General features: G+C 39.0%; 1 protein-coding gene across 8 annotated transcripts in view; it reads right to left on the reverse strand.

The window, feature by feature from the left end:
• LOC108314566 (ERC protein 2-like) overlaps positions 1 to 19893 on the reverse strand; it is a 439969-nt gene extending 420076 nt beyond the window's left edge. For all 8 annotated transcript variants that reach the window (XR_001829551.2, XR_005202640.1, XR_001829554.2 and 5 more), the window contains exon 1: positions 19743 to 19893. Coding sequence is in view for 4 of the 8 variants with exons in the window: in XM_017543517.2 (XP_017399006.1) it covers positions 19743 to 19874 (132 nt within the window). In the remaining 4 variants the exon portion in view is untranslated. The remainder of the gene's footprint in view (positions 1 to 19742) is intronic.
• Between the last annotated feature and the right edge of the window lie 321 nt (positions 19894 to 20214).

The following is a 20214-nucleotide window of genomic DNA, read 5'->3' on the forward strand; positions in this document are numbered from 1 at the left end:
GTAAGGAGTTCAAGACCAACCTGGCCAACATGGGGAAACCCCATCTCTATAAAAAATACAAAAATTAGCTGAATGTGGTGGCAGGCACCTGTAATCCCAGCTACTTGGGAGGCTGAGGCAGGAGAATTGCTTGACCCTGGGAAGCAAAGGCTGCAGTGAGCCAAGATGGCGCCACTGCACTCCAGCCTGGGTGATAAAGCAACTCTCTCAAAAAAAAAAATAGATAACCCAGTCTCAGGTAGTTCTTTGCAGCAATGCAAGAACAGACTAATACAGAAAGGAAGGCAGAGATTACCACAAAAATCAGAAGGTGGTTATTCTTGAAACCAAAACAGCATGGTACTGGTACCAAAACAGATATACAGACCAATGGAACAGAACAGAGGCCTCAGAAATAACACCACACATCTACAACCATCTGACGTTTGACAAAACTGACCAAAAAAAAAGCAATGGAGAAAGAATTCCCTATTTAATAAATGGTGTTGGGAAAACTGGCTAGCCATATATGGAAAACTGAAACTGGGCCCTTCCTTATGCCTTATACAAAAATTAACTCAAGATTGATTAAAGACTTAAATGTAAGACCTAAAACAATTTAAAAAAAAACCCTAGAAGAAAACCTAGGCAATACCATTCAGGGCATAGGCATGGGCAAAGACTTCATGACTTAAATACCAAAGCAATGGCAACAAAAGCCAAAATTGACAAATGGGATCTAATTAAACTAAAAAGCTTCTGCACAGCAAAAGAAACTATCATCACAGTGAACAGGCAACCTACAGAATGGGAGAAAATTTTTGCAATCTATCCAACTGACCAAGGTCTCACAAGCAGAATCTACAAAAAACTTAAATTCACAAGAAAAAAAAACCAAACAACTCCATCAAAAAGTGGGCGAAGGATATGAACAGACACTTCTCAAAAGAAGACATTTATGTGGCCAAAAAATATATGAATAAAAGCTCATCATCACTGAACATTAGAGAAATGCGAATCAAAACCACAATGAGATACCATCTCATGCCTGTTAGAATGGCGATCATTAAAAAGTCAGCAAACAACAGATGCTGGAGAGGATGTGGGGAAATAGGAACACTTTTACACTGCTGGTGTGTAAATTAGTTCAACCATTGTGGAAGACAGTGTGGTGATTCCTCAATGATCTAGAACCAGAAATACCATTTGACCTAGCAATCTCATTACTGGGTATATACCCAAAGCATTATAAATCATTCCACTATAAAGGCACATGCACACATATATTTATTGCAACACTGTTCACAATAGCAAAGACTTGGAGCCAACTCAAATGCCCATGATGATAGACTGAGTAAGGAAAACATGTCACATATACAGCATAGAATACTATGCAACCATAAAAAAAGAATGAGTTTATGTCCTTTGCAGGGACACAGATGAAGCTAGAAATCACCATTCTCAGCAAACTAACACAGGAACAGAGAACCAAACACGGCATATTTTCACTCATAAGTGGGAGTTGAACAATGAGAACACATGGACACAGGAAGGGAAACATCACATACTGGGGCTTGTCAGGAGGTGGGGGGCTAGGGAAGGGATAGCATTAGGAGAAATATCTAATGTAGATGACGGGTTGATGGGTACAGCAAACCACTATGGCATGTGTATGTAACAAACCTGCACGTTCTGCAAATGTATCCCAGAACTTAAAGTATAATTTAAAAAAAAAAAAAAAAAAAAGAGGAGGAAGTGGGCTGGTTTGAGCAAGATCTCTTGGAGTGTTTCTGAGGTAACTAAAATTTTCTAGTTACATGAGTGGTGGTTCAAAGGTGATCATCTTACAAAATCATTTGCTGTGCATGTGTTTAAGCTGTTTTCTGCATTTGTATTATACTTAAAATTTTTACTTCTTTTTTCAAGTCTTGTCATCTTGGACTCTATAACTTAACTAGGGAATAACGATCAACTGGATTTGTGTAGAATTTGTTCTGTAAATAGAGAAACTAGCAAGTTTCTTCCCACGTTTTCGTAAGTTCTCATTGCTGCAATAAATATTTCATATCCAACTTCCATTTGCTTGTCTCTATTCATGAATCAAAGCAGATCTGCTTGAAGACAGAGAGTATGTCTAAGGAAAGCTAGGCCAGAGAAAACCTTCCATGATGGATAACCTAGGGGCTAAAAGGCCTGAGTAGTCACTAAAAATATAATGCCTCTTTCCTTTTATGTCTGTTAAAGTATTTTTAAGAATTACTATGTACGGAGAGAACTTTAAAGCAGATGAAGGCAATAATGATGTTATTATTATGACATCTATTGCTATTGCATGCTTGGGGCTAAGTATTTAATATACTTCATCAAATTTAATCTTTATAACAACCCTAAGAGATGGATACTATGTTTTTTTAGTAATTCTGCCCAGTTCATACTGTTATTCCTCCAACAGGCTGTGCTCATTCTCACCTCTGGATCTTTGTACATGCTGTTTCCTTTACCTGAAATGTACTGCCCCCAACTATTTGCCTGGCTGGCTGCTGCTCTGCCTTCAGATCTTAGCTTGAATATTGCACACTCTCCATTTCACAATCATCCTTCTTTTCCTTTCTGGTACCCTTTAAAATATCTTCCAAATACATTCATAAAAGCAAGTGTCCAATGGGATTCTTTATTCCTTGACAAAACTACAGTAAAATCTTCCAAAAGTAACAGATGACCCAGATGACTAAGCCACCCTGGAATGTTTTTCAGCTAATACTCAGCTGGAATGAGGCAAACTGTTGTGAGATAATACCTTTTAACAAGAAGCCATGAAAAAAGAAAGCAATTAATACATAGGTCTGGCCAGTAAAAAAAAAAAAAAAAAATGGTATTGTTACTTACTTAAAGAATAAAGAAAGCACTGGGCACGGTGGCTTATGCCTGTAATCCCAACACCTTGGAAGGATGAGGTGTTCATATCACTTGAGGTCAGGAGTTCAAGACCGGCCTAATCAACAATGTGAAACCTTGTCTCTACTAAAAATATAAAAATTAGCCAGGCATGGTGGTGAGTGCCTGTAATCCCACCTACTCGGGAGGTTGAGGCAGGAGAATAGCTTGAACCCAGGAGGTGGAGGTTGCAGTGAATGGAGACAGCATCACTGCACTCCAGCCTGGGTGACAGAGCAAGACTGTCTCAGCAACAACAATAAAAAGGAAAGAATAAAGACAGTAATCGTGCCCAATCTCCAAAGCCAACCTTCAAGCTGAGAAGTGAGAAAGCCGACCCTCTGTACAAAAATGAAACCGAAGAAAAGAATCTTGAATTCTCATTGAAACAGCTGTACTGAGTTTTGGTTAGTCAAGTGTTAATTGCAAACTTTAAGCAACAATAAAGACAGCAAACACAATTCTTCAGCCAGGAGAAGAAAGAATAACAATAGCTGTATGCACTTAAACCAACAGGGAAGTATACAGTGTTTCTAAAATTTATTTCATAGCTAAAATTTGTGTTTAGCTTGGTTTTGTGGCTGTCTTTGCAGCCTGTATGTGCAGGGCTTTATAAATACTCTTCAGGGATCCTACCTCCCCATAGCATCAATCAAATTAACCAAGTAGCCGTCAAAGTCCATTTGGAAAGCCCTATGTGGCCCAAACCAACTGCAGGCAAACCGCATGGCCACAGGAGCCATGCCATTTCCTCCTCAGTCAACTCACTCCTGTGGCCTCCAGCCTGGAGACGGTGTCCAGCCTCTCAGTTTACGGGAACCCCTTGCCCACCTCCAACGCGTGGGTATGCAAGGCCATATTTAGCTCAACCTACACATACTTCACTTCGCCCAACCAGGTGAAGCCAGACACCAAGTGAGCACAAAGAAGAAAGGGCTTTCTGTCTCAAGTATCTGTCTGTGTGAAGTCAGTGGCCACTTTGGTGCCTACGTGTCAAATTCTTCGGGTGTTTAATTTAGAGGTGGAAAATACAGCCATCTAACTCTAGCAAGCAAAATTAAGGAGGCCATGATATTTCATGGCAAGAAAATAAAACCATTTAAAAATATACATATGTGTATATATATCTATCTATACATACATACCTACCATATGTGCATGCGTGCTCAATGAGGGTATGGCTTGCTGCCAAACATTAAGAAAAGTTTTTAAAATTTATGATGCTGGGAAAAAGTATACAAAGACATAAATCTTGCATTTTTCTCCCAATCAGTGCTAAACTATCAGAATGGGCATGCAAATCTTCAATACAGTTTAATCCTAGGAATTTTGAGGTTAACAGAAAATCTAAAGTTAGCAACGACTTCCACAAAACATATCAGAATATGACTGACTATCTGGTCAATGCTAACTGTAGTAATGATAATGATGACAAAGTAATTGTGACTGTCATTTCCAGAGTGTGCTCCCATGCACAAAGAACTGTAATGACTTTACATTGAGAGGTTATTGACTCATACAAACCGGTGATGTAGCTAGTCTTCTTATCCCCATATTAAAGATAAGAAAACTAGGCACAGCAAGGGTAGGCAATCTCAAAATCACACAGCTGTGAAGTGGTAGAAGAAGGAATGGATTCCAGGCCTATGTAACTCTAGACTGAAGAATGAAAAGAGATGGCCACTGATATGCAGCCTCTGAAATGAGAAATGGGAAAGTAACAAAATCTAGTTCTAGACAAAGCAATAAAATTGGAAAGAACTCAAGAAATTTCTGGATAATTGAGGCCTCCCAGGAATCAACATCACCTACAATATCAACATAATTTTGGCAATATGAAGTTTTTGTGTGATTACAAATGACTTTGAATTTTTTTGCAGTATAGAAGGAGCCATTTGAAAAGTTGAAAACCCAATCAGTGTATTTTTTCTATGATGCTTAAAAACTAGCTTGGTTCATTTCAAATCAAAAAATCATGTGATCTAGGGGAAAAAAAAAAGATAAAGTTACAAAAGATGCCAGACTGTTCCCATCACCATGCACATCATCTCCCTTTTAAGTAGTGAACTTGGAGGCTGTGACCTACTCCAAAGATGTAGCCTTTACTCCATGACATTTTGGGAAACAGCTTTGGAACCATCTTCAGTATTAGGCACAGTATCCTGCCAGCAGCATAACTTTATACCCACATGTTTCTTAAAACCAAGTCTGGAGAATAAAGCTGCTGATCAAATAGAAAATGATGGTTTTAGGTAAGAACATGTGATAACAAAAGAGTAAGATCTCTTGCATGGCTTTCAAGGTGGCCAAAGGAGTTCCAGAAAGCTTTTGAGTAATAGTTGCCATGCTGGGAAGTGAATATGAGTTCCACAGGGTGACAGCTGAGAAGAAAAACATGCATTTGAAATGTGAGTGCCAAAAGCTAGACTACTGAAGATGGTGGCTCTGATGCAGTCCTAGCGCTTACACAGGCTTAGTGTTCCCTGCACGGAGCCCGGCACACAGCAGGTGACTGACCACTGCACATTTGCTGAATGGCTCAATTACTCCGTCCATCTGTCAATTAGACAATGAACAAACTCTTGGCTAGTGAGAAAATTCTTTGCTCACATAATTGCTATTGGTCAAGACCTAAACACTCAGAAAAAGTATGACTTCACTTAGAGAACCAAAATATGAAGAAAAAGTTGCTCTAAGAATCTGCCAGCTCATTTTGCCACCTTTCTGAACATTTTTCCAGTCTGCAGACCATGTGCTCTACATGTGTGCACACAGGGTGCCTGCCACACAACGTCATTGCTCTGAGGGCAGGGTGGGAATTAGGTTTACTCTGGCCCCTTTATTATGCTGCCCTCCATGCTCTTCAAACAGCCATTCCAAGCAATTTCCAATGAGGAAGGTGCCCTCTGCAGCTTCAAGGTAAAATGAAAAACAGCTAGGGCAGATCAACAGTAATGCACATCTTCGAACGCCAACAAGAATGCCTCTTGCAGGCAATCTCTGTTCAAATAATCTAGATGGTGCATCCTTTATTCATTGTTGGCCTATCTGATTATTCAGCTATTCATTTATCCCACTTTTATGAATAATTAATAGTTAATTTTTATCTTATTACCTATCGGGCACAGAAAAGACACAGGTCCTCACTTTGAAGGAGGTCTTCATTGAGTCTCAGGCAGAACATACACTCCTGTTCTCTCCTGAGCCCCCCGGACACCGTGATTGGCATTGGCACTTTTCTCTTCCCTCTAAGACACAGCCTCAGTCCTTCTCTCCTGCCTGCTGAGCAGCCACTACCAATCCTTAGAACTGCTATGGAAGCTTATTTGCAACACTGCTCAGTTATTAATAATTCATTTATTCAGTCAGTCAAAAAGTATTTATTGAATGTCTACCATGGGCCAACTCTGTTTTGGATACATAAGACAGTCCCACGTTCTAGGAGAAGGAGTGATGGACAAAGTGCCGGCGTGCTCATTGGGAAGACAGATAAACAAGTATACAAATAACTATACATTATTATTTTAGGCTGTGATATAAATGAGGAAGAAAGATAAAGACGGAAACATAAAGAAAGATAAGAACTATTAATTAGAAAGAGCATTCAGAGAAATCCTCTCTGAGAAAATGGCAGGGCAGCAGAAACCTATATGAAATGAAGAAGTAACTCACACACATACCTGAAGAAAGAACCTTCTAGCCAAGGGATCAGCTTGTTCCAAGACCCAAGTGCAGGGAGCATTTGAAGTCTGGAGTGCTCAAGCAGATAATGAGGAAACGATGGAAGGACAACAGGGCGTCCCAAAGAGAGTCAGGGCCAATGGCACAGGGTACCACAGGTTATGGTAAGTAAGGTCTTTGCAGAGTAAATGCTGAACAACAACATGACATCATCAGCATCCTAGCAACATCATCATGACATCAGCCAGCATTTACTCTGTGCTGGATGCTGTTTTCTAAATGACCACACAACACTAGGAGGCAACTACTAACATCACCTGAAACTTAACAACCTTGTTGCACAACACACGCTCATAAGTGACAGCATCAGGAGTCAATGTAGAAGCCAATGATTCTAACCTGTGTGGTAAAAACATCCCTTGGAAAAGCAATTACAGGCCGGGTGCAGTGGCTCACATTTGTAATCCCAGCATTTTGGAAGGCCAAGGCGGGAAGATCACTTGAGGTTAGGAGTTTGAGACCAGCCTGGCCAACATGGTGAAGTCTTGTCTCTACTAAAAATACAAAAATTAGCTGGGCATGGTAGCACAGTCCCCTAATCCCAGCTACTTAGGAGTCTGAGACAGGAGAATCACTTGATCCTAGGAGACAAAGGATGCAGTGAGCTGAGACAGCACCACTGCACTCTAGCCTGGGTGCCAGAGTGAGACCCCATCTCAAAAGAGAAAAAAATAAAAAGTAATTACAGCTCCACCTGGTAAAGAGATAAAAAAATATTCATACCTACTCAAAACCTATAAAACAACCCCACTAATGTTCTGTGAATAGATGGCTGTGGCTTTGTGCAAGACTCCAGACAGTGGGTCACACATGCACACATGGGTTCCTAAGGTACTGGGGTCAAACCTCTCAGAGGGGGAAGATAAGGTTTAAGAAAGGCTGCACCAGATGACGGAAAAGCACCTCCGTGGTTGGGGGGTCGCTGACTGTTAGGCAGAGGAGGCTTTGGAGAGTTCGTGACATTGTTCCATCAAACACAAGAACAGAAAAGAGCACATGTTGTGTAATAAGTGATTCTGAATGTAACTAAATTGATAACATAAATATCACAAGCAGACACCTTGTCTGTTTCATCTCTGTAAGTTTCTATATTGAAACTTGAAATTTTCTCTTTGAGAAATAGTAGATGATTTTATATTTGGAGTGGCTTATGTTTGGGTACATGAGATTATATTTACTGACTCAGAAATGATAAAAAGAAATGGTCATCAGAACCAGGGATAGAGGCCCAGTCTTCAGCCTAAAAACACATGCAGGGAGCCCTAGCAATGCTGCAGGAGGTGACTTGAGTGGAAAAACTCAAGCTGACTTTGTTTAGAAGGTTTAGTTTTTAAACTTGGCTGCTTAATGCAACCTATCAGAAAATCCCTTTGGGCCTTATGCCCACCATTTCCTCTAGTATGTCTTATGATTCTGTCTTCATGGTTCTGTCCATTAGACAGGGCGTGAGAGAGAAGCAAGAACCTAGCCTCGAAAAGCCACCAGGTTCATTCAGAGTCCAACATGATGGCTGTGAAATGAATGAATAGGTGAACAAAACTTTAATTTCACAAGCATTTAAAATATAGAGCTATGTCCTTATTTTTATATGGTAAAAATAAACTTTGAGAATTAAAAACATTACAGAAAAGAATGTCCTCCCTCAACTGCCATCTATCTCCTGGACTTCATAGCTATGATCTCATTCTAACTACTACCCTGGTCTCAATCACTGGACTCTAACATACATGTGGTAATTCCTATGAAGCAAAACTTTATTCTGGTGAATGAAACAACAGTCAAGAATGACCTTAATCCCTCATTTTGAGGAGGAGGAAAATAACTTTGCAAGATGAGTAAAAGGGTAAAGCCATCATTAAGTCAGGGTAAGAGAGGTACAGTTCATTCAGAAATCACAGGCCCTTGTCTGAACAGACTTGGGCAACTAGGAGACATACATTCAAGGTTATATTGTTTAACTGTTAACATTTTTAAATGTGTGGTTTTCTAATTTCTTATAAGGATCCTTTCACAGCCAAAAAAGTACAACCAAAATAAAAACAAGTCGGCTGGTAATGACACAGGGATGCTCTGTGCTGCATTTTCAATCTGCATAATTGACTTTGACAGCATAACATGAGCCTAGAGTACTATATTTTACACTTAGCAGAAAAAAAGGTAAAATTGCATTTAAGTGACAATTAACAATGGATACTTTAAATATTTCAATTTTATATTTTAAACCTGGAATAGTTTCCACATCTTCCCCAAAACATTTATCAATTTTTTTAATTTGCCAAATTCAGATTTGGAGCACAGCATAATGTGAGCTTGTAATTAGAAATCAATATGGATTCTGGAATCAAGAAATAATAGATGAAAATATTACTGTACCTTTCATAAACATTTTTTCAGTTTGCTTCATATCAACTTTATTAATGAGGTACAATTTTTTTAAAGTACATCAGAAGTAGAATTTTCTTGGTCAATCACTATAACAGAGCTATTTTCAATCAAGTAGCAGAGGCAATACAGGCAAATTTTGATTCAGCAAAGACAATATTATACTTTATAAAGTATCACTGCAGAATTTGTCCAACCTCAAACTCTAATCAAAGAAGTAATTGTATATGTCAGTTACCATCAGTAAGAATTGTCTAAATCAGCATTTGCCCAAGTTCTATAAAATGCTAATATTTTGCAATGTTAATAAATGTTCTGGGGTAAAGAAAAAGACTTTTTTTGTCAAGTGATTTAGAGAAATTTTGGACTGAAGAACATCAAACATTTATTTTGACTGCAGGACTTCTCAGAGCCTTTAACATGTTAATATGCACAGTACTCTTGAAGTAAAAGAGTATGTATTGTTTTCTAGAGGCATTTGACAAATGAAACCCCTTTTCCTTATGGTATCCCACAGAACTATCACTCTGATAAACATGTTTTGGGAAATGTGAATCTAAATAACATCAACCCTCTTTTAGTAAAATTAGTCCTTTTCCATTTTCCCACAGTTCACTATGACCTGAAAATAGGAGAAAAATAACCCCTACTGACATAGTAGCTTATTAAAACAATAATCTACTTCACAAACAATTACATTTAAAAGCCACATAGCTCCTTCCCTTGAGAAATGCCTGTAAGCCAGGTGGCTCAATTCTGAGACATTCCTGCACTGCATATCTGTATTCAGACTGTCAGAGTTCTAACCTATCTTACCCCAAACAAGCAGCAAGTGGAGAATTTATTATTATAACCAGTTGCTCTAAAGAAAACAATATGTAGTAGTGCACACTATGAAAGCCTCCAAATGGCAGACCCTGTACTCCACATAGAAAACAGAGAGAGTCCTTAGAGTGACTTACATTTAAAGCCAGGTATTCTATATTACCAGGATGGAGCCAAGAAGACTGACTTCCCTCCATTCCCAACAGGAGGGCATCCCTGGTCCTGACCTGCATGCTCTATTTTGGCAGCAGTTCTCCAGTTGGCCCATGAGCTGCCCCATTGGAAGGAGCTTTTAAATCACCACCTATGTGCACCCTTCAATTAATCCCCAGACTCTAGGATTTCAGAGTTAGAAGGGCCTTACTTCAATACAAGCCTCTCTTTTGTAGAAAAGAAAACTGTTTTCAGTAGAAAACTGAGGCATAGAGAAAAAAAAAATCATTTGAGCTTAGACTAAAACCCAGATCCCCTCACTTCCTACTTGATACATTTATCTCTCACCCACTCAGAAGCTCAGAGCCCCATGGATGACCTAAGGTCCAAAGGGCCTTCCAGAAGCTTCTGTTCTGGCTCATGAGAGCCAAGGCTCCAGCTGCAGCCACAACTCCATTGTTACCTCTTTCAAATGCTCTTGCGCCTCAAGGCAGGCAGCAGCCCAGTAATTCAAGTTCTAGTTTACTTTCAGAAGCTACTGCAAATCACATGCTGGGGAAAGGACACCTTTAGTCAGAAGAAAAGATCTCGAAATATTCAAATGTAAGGAATTTTGTCTTACTTTTTGTTACATCTCAATAGATTGCACAGTGTCTAGCACATAAAAAGTCCTCAAAAAACATTGTTAGGGCTGCTTGATGAACTGAAGGCAGAGTCTTATACACCTTTAAGAAGCATTTAAGTCTACCTCACTACTTAAATGAAAGCTTAATCTCTTTCCATAAAATCAATGCAAAGGCTCCTTAACCAAGTTTATGCCACTTAATTTTTCTATCTGTTTTTGGAGGGGCCTGACCAGCATCTTTACTGTTGCTACAGTTACGGTGGCCAATAAAATGCATGCAAACAAACAGTTCCACTCAGGAGAGAGAAAAATGTCCAGTTTATGACTGAGACCTGAGAAACAAGATCGGCTCTTTCTCTTGTTTAATATTACCAAGTCTCAATCTTCTCATCTGTAAAATGGTTTCAAAGATAGTAACATTAGTTAGTTTGTTGGGACAATTAAACAATTCACTGTGTATACACAGTAACTTGGGCAACTACGATTGCTTTTTAATGGCTGCTTATATTGGAAAGGATTATGAAGCTGGGGGGTAAGACTTGTCTTGGGATCAGTTGCGTGTATCTGCCATGGGTGTCAATGAAAAGCGTACAACAGACACATCACGCATTTGCTGTAGATGTAGGGGCACTGCCATGATGCCCCTTCAGAACCAAGACCCTCAGTCTCCAAATGCCAGGGATGTGCTTTCCCTGAGAGCTGTCTTAGCTAAGATTACACCCTTCCCGTGGCGTTGCCTACCTCCATTGAGTCGATTAGGGTCAATGACCCTCCAAATGGCTATCCCAGCTCCAGAGCAACTGATAGAGACTGCTAAGGCCTTTGCTGCAACTGCATTACAGTCTGACTTTTCCCTGGGCCTAATTCTGCTTCCCTCCCTTCCTGAGAGCACCCTCAATAAACTTCTTGCATGTTCATCTCAGAGTCTCAATTTCCCAGGAAACACAACCAAAGACATTATCCTTGGCCTCCTTCATTGCTCAATAAAAAGCAGCTATCATTCTTTTGGTTGAATTTTCTAAGCAATCCACACTTGTTTTCCATTACAAGAGACTTCCTGACTCTCTTTATGAGTGACATCCTTTTACGGATAGAGAAAAGTGGCAGATATAAATAACTTAAACTAATTTTTATGTATCATCTAAAGAGTCCTAAACTCTGTAGTCTGTTCTCACAGCAATTTTCTCCATCATCAATTTACTATTTCTTTAGTTACTTTAGTTTTAAAGACATAAGAGAAGCACAGGAAATGATAGAATATCCTGTTATAAAATATGCATAAAGCTTAGTTTATTCCCAATAAGTAACTAATTTTATGTCATTTTAGATGCTCAGTCTAATATCCAATGCTAAGGGGCACAGGCCTCAGCTATAGGCTTGAAGATTTTAACCATTCAAATCCTACTGAAGGTAGTCATACCTTATGGAACCAGTGGGCTGCACAAATGGCACTGGACAAGGATGCAGAAGGCCTGGTATCTGGTCTTCCCTCTGCCAATTATTCCCTCTGGGATCACAGGCAGGGCATTTGCCTTTACTGGGCCCTACTTCCTTCATCAGTAAAACAAGGAGCTTGTATTCAATGAAGTCTAAGAGTCTTTCTAGTAAGAAAAACTTACTAGTGCTTAAACCTTGTAGGGCCTTTTCCAGGTAACATAAATAAGATGTAGAGGGAAAGCGTAATAGCAGAAAAGAAATTAAAAGCGTCATAAATTCAAGTTACCAACTTCCCAAATGTGTATTACAGGAGAGACGATTAAGTGAACAGGAACAGATTTAATAGTTGTATTTTCCTTTTGCAAGACTTCTATCTAAATCATTGCCTATGTCATTGATTGTCATTTCCTTAATTTGGAGTGTTTGAATATATAGCTTGGCAAAGCTTTGGACAAGCCATAAGTCAAAGTTAACATTTTTAGAAGTTAACTATGCCCAGGTCTCTGACTTGGGCAGTGATGTACTAAAATACCAGCATCTATTTGAGCTGTTGGAAAGAGGTTACTGATGTCAGGATGTCATGCACTGTGATTTGCAGGTGCCCTCCACCTCCAACTAACCTCTGGTAGTGATAACTCAGGGTAAACCCGAGGTAATTACCATGGCCAAGGAAAGCTGGTTTAACTGGACTGCCCCTTTTGATGCATGTTGAACATGATTGCTCCCAGGGATTACACAAGTCTGGTGTGCGAGCTATTACATAAATTCTACCTTGGAAAAAGTAAGAAGGTGAGTTGTCAGAATTTTTTTCCTCTCCCTGTCCCTTTGCTTTCAATGTGTGGGTTCTTCAGCAATACCTTCACCATATCTACTTTGAAAATGATACTGCACATGCTATGGAGTGAAATAGAACAGAAGAAGATATAAATGCTCACAAACACACACCTCAGAGGTCTCAATTCCCAGTGGCTTTTGAAGCATGATTTCTGGTTCAGAATCTTTTGCCTGAGGAAGCATTTTTTTTTTCAGTGTACGAAAGCTGAGGCTTAGTCTAATCTTCACAGGAAGAACTCTCAGGCTTTGGTACCTCCTTAAGGCTTTATCTTCAATGAGACCCACAACTGCAGACCAGTCACTGAGTAACTGTCTGAGTCTCAGTTTCCTCATCTATAAAACGAAGATAGATAAACTGGTCCTACCAATCCTCAAGGCCAAAAATAGGATCCAGCATGAAGATCACCCCATGAAAGCATTTTAGAAAGCTTACATGGGCTGTTGTTTCATTATTGACTAAACTAATCATCAGCAGTGGTTTTAATAAACATGCAAAAATGGGGTCTCCAGTTTATAGTACAAGTTTCACCTCAATATAAGCCCAGAGACCAGAGTTAGGGGTAAACAGAGGCAAGGCCTACTTTACAAACCCAGCCCTCCTCTCTCCCTAGTACTGAGCATAGCATTTCTTTGAGGAAACGATCCGTATCTGCTTCTAGTTCTTACCGGAGCTCACCAGAAGATGAACACTTATTGATTTTCCCTTATTGATTTCTATTTCAGGGACCAAAAGGCACAAAATATGATAACATCTAAAAAATAATGTGAGCTTCCTTAGAAAGCCCCCTCAAAATAAATAAGAGATTACCATATCATTCAAGCAAGATTTACTTTTCAAACTCCCCCCACCCCAAGGTTTGTCATTTCCAACTCTACTCCCATAATAACAATGATTCCATTTGAGAAATATGTTGCATTTCATTCAGCAGAATCTTCAGCCTTCAGCAAACAAACCTTCACTTTGCCAAGGACTGTCGAAGAGCCACTAATGGAGTGAAACCTGAAAACCCTTTGGAAAAGAATAATGAACTCGACTGTGTCTTCAGGGGGTAATTTAGTAGGTAGATTAGGCAACACTTGATTAAGGGTAAACCTCTCTTTTCCATAGAAATATATTGTGTTTGTATAGAAGGGCTATATGAAGTGGAGGATTAGGTCAGAAATCCCCAGGAAAAAGCAGAAGACGTTTCTCAGAAGAAATATGCAAGTTACTGCACATTTGGAAAAACAAGTCATACTTTACTGGGAGGAAAGAAGAAAAACTCCACATACAACAGTTTTATTTACGTGATTTCACTTGGCTTCTTGGAACATTTCTAACAAATGGTTAGCTCCCAAATACATTGCACAGGATGTCTTGTCACCCCTGACAGTCTATGAGTTACTACAAAGAGTAATGACTTCAACTCAAGGCTACCAGAAACTGATTGTCAAATAAGATTTTCTGAGACTGCCTATAGGGACCTGCTACAACAAAAGTCGTTTTTTTGGCTCGTGGGGGATTATAGTGTGAAAGAAAAACAAATGTCGAAATAAATCCCCAAGGAAAGAAAGCACTTCTGTGCCGACCCTCAGTCCTACTCATCAACATTCCTTGCCCTCTGCAGACTAACAAATACTTGAGTATTTCTCTTCATCTGAAACCATGAACAGAGTCTGAAAAAATTAGATAAGGGTCAGTTCACATTTCAACAATGGGATAGGATATATCCATAACTTAATGGGACTTTCCAGTCTCTACCCATCAAAGCAGAAAACTGCAAAACAAATGAAAAATAAACACTTCACAGCGTTAAAAACAAATCATGAAGTTAAATTCTAATGAAAATTTAAACAAATGTGGATTGTCTTTTAAACCTAGGCTAGGATGACCTTCCTCATCTTTTCCATATGTTGAAAATGATGGCTGAAATGGAGCCTCCCTAAATCACTCTACACCATGCCTACCAAACAGCCATGAAAAACTAGCAACTAAATAAACTCATTTTGACAATGATGAATCTCTTAACTCTGCTGGTCAGGTTTCTTCTAATGGCAGTACTTAGGTAAGTGTACCATAACACATGAACATAGATCACAGTTAGAGTAACAATTTTAAGCCCAGGGAATTGAAAAAGAAATGAATTTTAACCTCGTGACTTGGAGAGATGAACATATAGATATGAAGCTTAAAAAAATGCTGCTTAAGATATACATGTCCTTCTGCAAAGAAACAACTTAGCAAACCTTGGAAACTCCATAATGAACTATATGTTTTGCTGAAAGCTATGCATTTTTGAGGTTTATGTTGTTTGCTACACTTCCTCTGTTAGCTGATTCCAACTCTAATTGGAGGAGCAAAGTAAAGGAAGTCCCCTTGGAAAAAAGATATTGGCTGCACACGGTTGCACAAATTAAAAAATAAAATTGTCTTTCTGGCTTTTTTTTAGAACTGTATTAAAAGGACAAGAATAAATGAGAACATTCATTTGCTTTTTAAAATGATCACACTTGGGTTTAACCACGGGCAGAGAAGAAACTTTACAGTTCCCTGGTAACCTATAATTTGGAAACGGAAGCACACAAGAACAGACTTTAGTTTTCAGGCAATAAATTGAAGAGAATTCTGCAGACATATAACAGAAAAGGAGCATAAAACATTGGCTTGTGCATTTTTTAGAAAGTTAGTTTATTAACTCGATAAGCTACACATGGAAAAATGCAGCCAAAATCTACAAGGATATCCAGTGGGGTTTCAAATTGGCATATTTACTCAGCGAGAAATGGCTAGAGCTTAAAAAAAAAGTGGGGAGGGGGAATCCATTCTATAAACAATGATTTGGTGTGAATCCCCAGAAAGACACCTTGTTGAAAAACCTCCATGTGGGCTCTGATGGGACACACAGAAGCCCCACGCCCCAAGGTCAGACATAAATATCATGCTCCATAATCTGTGATCTGGGGAAAAGCTCTAAAGAGTTATACAAGAAAATCACGATCTTTCACATCCACCTTTCACACACAATTCAACATTAACTTGAAGAATGTTTTAATTTTCCTCCTTATTGCCCAAAATGTTTTTTAATGCTTTATTGGGAATTTTCATTTACTGATGTGAGTTCTATATCTGTATTATTCATCAGTATAAAATAGTTGCAAAGAATTTGTAAGTTGATACTCCCAATGGTCACTGTCTTCTATGATTAAAAGCTCATTATCAGTCTCTCTGGGAGAAAACTTCAGTAACTGAAGTTCACATATGTCAGGTACTGTGCTAGGTTCTTTCATAAACCTTATTTTGTTTAACCCACCCAGGGAGGCAAATATTGCAATCCCCATTTACAGATGAAGAAAGTAAGGGTCAGAGAGATTCTCTGCCATACTCAAGGCCCTGAGCTAATAATAACAAGCACCAGCATTTGAACACTGGCCAGTTCATCTCCATGGGTCTGTATCCTTCCCTTCCTGTTCTCCTTGTTAATGCTCCAAAAAAAATGATTTAAGAAACTAAATCAAGAACACTCCCTATTCCTGTAGATTGTGGGTAATTTCTATGAGAAACAATAATTCAAGGTATCTTCAAACAAAATGAGGACTCAGGACAAATACTAAACTGCCACCTCTTTCCAATGGGTCAAGTTCAGCTAACTAGGGTGTACTCTTAGGTACTTTATTTATACCATGTAGACCCCACTGGGATCAGAGCACCAGGCTATGCAGCAGAAGCCACAATGGACAACTCATGTGCACATGTGCTTTACAGGATCCCACAGTGTTTAAAAAATTCAACTAACTTTCTAAAACACGTAGATTTCACATACAAATTCCCATTTTGTGGATTATCTTGGATAATCATAAGTCCCACCATGCTAGGCCCACCTTTACAGCAATGTTCAACCAGAGCTTAGTGGCCACTACTTCCTTAGATGAGTAAGGGTTCTTGAGTTCCTTATAGTTCCCCACTACCCTAAATTATATCCACACACTAAGGTCACCCACAGCTGAAATTTTTCATTATGCATATGCTATTTTTCTTATAATAGAGAAATATCTGTCCAGGGCTTGTCTCTTTTGATAGACTGAGTGATGGGCCTAAATTCTTCACCTCTCCTTGTATCTACTCCTGTACAATGTTGTCTTTGTGAGTAGAGTATACTTTTCCAATCTGTGACTTTGGCCATGTGCTTTGCTTTGGCAAATGCAAAGAGTGAAAATCACAATACCAGCTCAAGACTAGGCCTTATGAGGCCTTGCATATGTTTGCTTATTCTCTTGTGCCTCAGCAACTGTCATTAGAAGAGTTTTCCCTGGGTTGCTGACACCTCTACAGCCTGACCCTCAGAACGCACATGTGTAACAGAGCTGTCCTAGCCACCACCACAGACTTGCAGTAAGTAGAAGAAGTTTCCAGCCAAGCCCACCCTAGGCCAGTTGGGCCAGTCAGTCAACCTGCAAATCTGTAAGAATAAACTATTGGTACTATAAAGCCACTGCATTTTGGGGTGATTTGTTGCACAGAACAACATTAGTATGGCAACTGCTAACTAACACATCTCTACCAAAAATAAGCAATAAAAAAACAGGCAGAAAGAACCAGACATCATTCTTTTTCCGACACACAAGGTTGTTCCTTATGTTGAAAGCCTAAACCCTGAAGGCATTTGAGTTTGTAATTTCTCTTGGAAAACTATAAACTCGAGAAATAAAGAAGACTGGACTTGTAAAATGCTTCATACTATGTTATATATCTAGGTTTGACTGAGGTAACACAGGTTTTGTCTATTGCCTTTCGTGTTTGTTTTGAACAATAAAAAGCATAGTCACTCTATCTTCATTCAACTTTGTTTCCAACTTTCATACCAACTGGCTGAATCTCTTGGTGCTCTTCTTTGAAGCCTGATATACTAGCTATTATTATTGTAGGCAATACTCTACATTATATTTTTCTGGATATAACACATATTGGGTTGGTTGAAATCATGAAGCCAGTGTATCCAACTGTTACCAAATGCTAATGTGAAACACATCAAAATTAGCAGGTGCCAATGCCACAACCACCAACCAGACAAGCCAAATCCTGGCTGACTGACACTTAAAAGGCTTAACAGGCTAACTTATAAGGAGGAAATGCTCAAAACAACAGCAATATTAAAAAAATCAAGTGCCTCCAGAAAGTTTCGTTTTCAGAAGGCAGTAGTTACTACATCTGAGCACATCTGCTTAACAATCCAGGAAAGTGGGAGGTTTACTCTCTATTAACCTTAACCAGAGACATTTTCATCAAAATTAATCGTGATTACTTTTTATTGCATTTCAAATGCTATCCTTTATTTGGGGTGGTCAGGAATGCAACTAAGCAATTCCAGACCATGCTATCTTTTATGAGTAGGGCTGTGAGGTTGTTATCAAGGCCCCTTATGAAAATACTGCTATACAAAAGTTCATGGGCCAAAACAAGACATTAATTTCCATAACTAAATGTGTCCGTAGAAAAGAAAAAATTACTACATATAGAAAAGACAAAAACTTTGATGCTTAATGCATATCAGATTAGAACTGTAGAAATACCTCTGCGTATAGTAGACAAATCGATCGTTTTTAATGTTTCATTTGCCTTTTCCTTGTTATTATAACAACTGTTAGTCAAGAACACTTATTTTGGGCATAGTCTGTGCCAAGTACAATTCTAAATTATTTATATGCCTTGACTCTTTAACTCCCACGACTACTCTGGAGCAGATGCAATTATTATTCTTGTTTTATAGAATAACACACCATAGCAAGGTGGGCCCTAGGGTCAGGTCCTCTTTTAAGTTCTGGGCCCACCTCCTATTGTCTCACAATTCAGTGAACACTGCAAATCAAGCATCAGTGTCAAGGGGCTTCAGTGACACCAGAAAACATGTCTAGGACAGAGAGAGAGAGAAAAAAAAAAAAAAAACCCAAATATTAACTAGTCTCTATGTGCCATGCTTTATGCAAGGTATTTCCCTGTATTTCCTACTCTGGGATAATTATTGATTTCTCTTTTGGCCAATTAAAAAGATGAATTATGAGTACATATTGAAATTATCTAACTTTTCCTGTCTCCAAGGAGGAAACCTAATATATAACTAGAGAAAAACACTAATTAATAACCAAAATTTAACATGAACTCCAGCCAGCTTGAACTGCTCTGTTTAAAGGCACACTGGAATAAATAAAGAAACTTCAAAGCAAATGCCCTGTTTTAGCTTGAATGTTTTATTAAGTACATGGGGAGCACTCCTTCGCCAAAAATAAGGAAGGTTAATGAGGAAAAAATGGTGTTTCCAGTGAGTTGGTTTGTTTCTAAGATAGAGCTGTCCATTGAAAGATAACTATATTCACGGAGAAGACAGAATAATGATCTGTGTCTGAGCCTCACAGTCTTGAACAAAACAAACTGGATTTGTAAACTGTCTGGGATCAGCTGCATGTATCCTCACCCAAATACCTTCTGTGATAATACACACACATTCGCCTTTTTCTATTTCCAAAACAATTTAAATATAAATTGTAAAGGAAGACATTTCTGTGTTTTAAGTTTCTTGCCAACTATATAAATGCAGCCCTTGCCTTTTCAAGGTGAGGTACGGAACCAAAAGACTCTGCACTGTATTTCTAGGCTATATCATAATTGGCTTTTAATTCTGAAAATGATGACACACACTCGGAAAGACCTGCTGGGTTCCTTGGGCGTACACTGTTAGTTCTAGACCCAGGGCAAAGGCAAGACCACATTTCTGTGCGTATTTTCTGGCAACAATGGTAACATTTCTGAGAAAGTCCATCTCTAGTTATTTAGGGATTAAGAAGAGAAGCCTGTGCTTACCTGCAAATGCTGTGAGTTGTCAGCCATGCTATCTTCTCGCCTGCGGACTTCTTCTAATAACTGAGCATTCTTCTTCTTTTCCAACTGTTGATTGTGCTTGAGGTTGGCCACCTTCTTATTCTGATCTTTCATATGCCTGAGAAAAGTCAGCACAGCTTGGTTAAATTCAACCACTGGAAGATCATATGTTACCACAAATAGACTCAGGAAGTACTAACATAGGATATCTGGATATGGGCTCAGGAAAAAAGATACTTCTGAATAATCCACTCATTCAATTACAAATATGTATTGAGTATCCACTTAATGCCAGGTTTCAGGATGGCACTCGGGCTGCAGTGGTGAATGAGACAGGTATGATCTTCACCCTCATGGAGCTTAGAGGCCAGTAGGCAAGACAGACAAGTACCAAGGAGACACAACTTAGGTTTCTTAACATTGAAGGAAACAAATAGCATGGTGTGAGACGGTG

Source organism: Cebus imitator, unplaced genomic scaffold (assembly GCF_001604975.1).
Source record: "Cebus imitator isolate Cc_AM_T3 unplaced genomic scaffold, Cebus_imitator-1.0 Scaffold8, whole genome shotgun sequence".
Classification (NCBI taxonomy): domain Eukaryota; kingdom Metazoa; phylum Chordata; class Mammalia; order Primates; family Cebidae; genus Cebus; species Cebus imitator.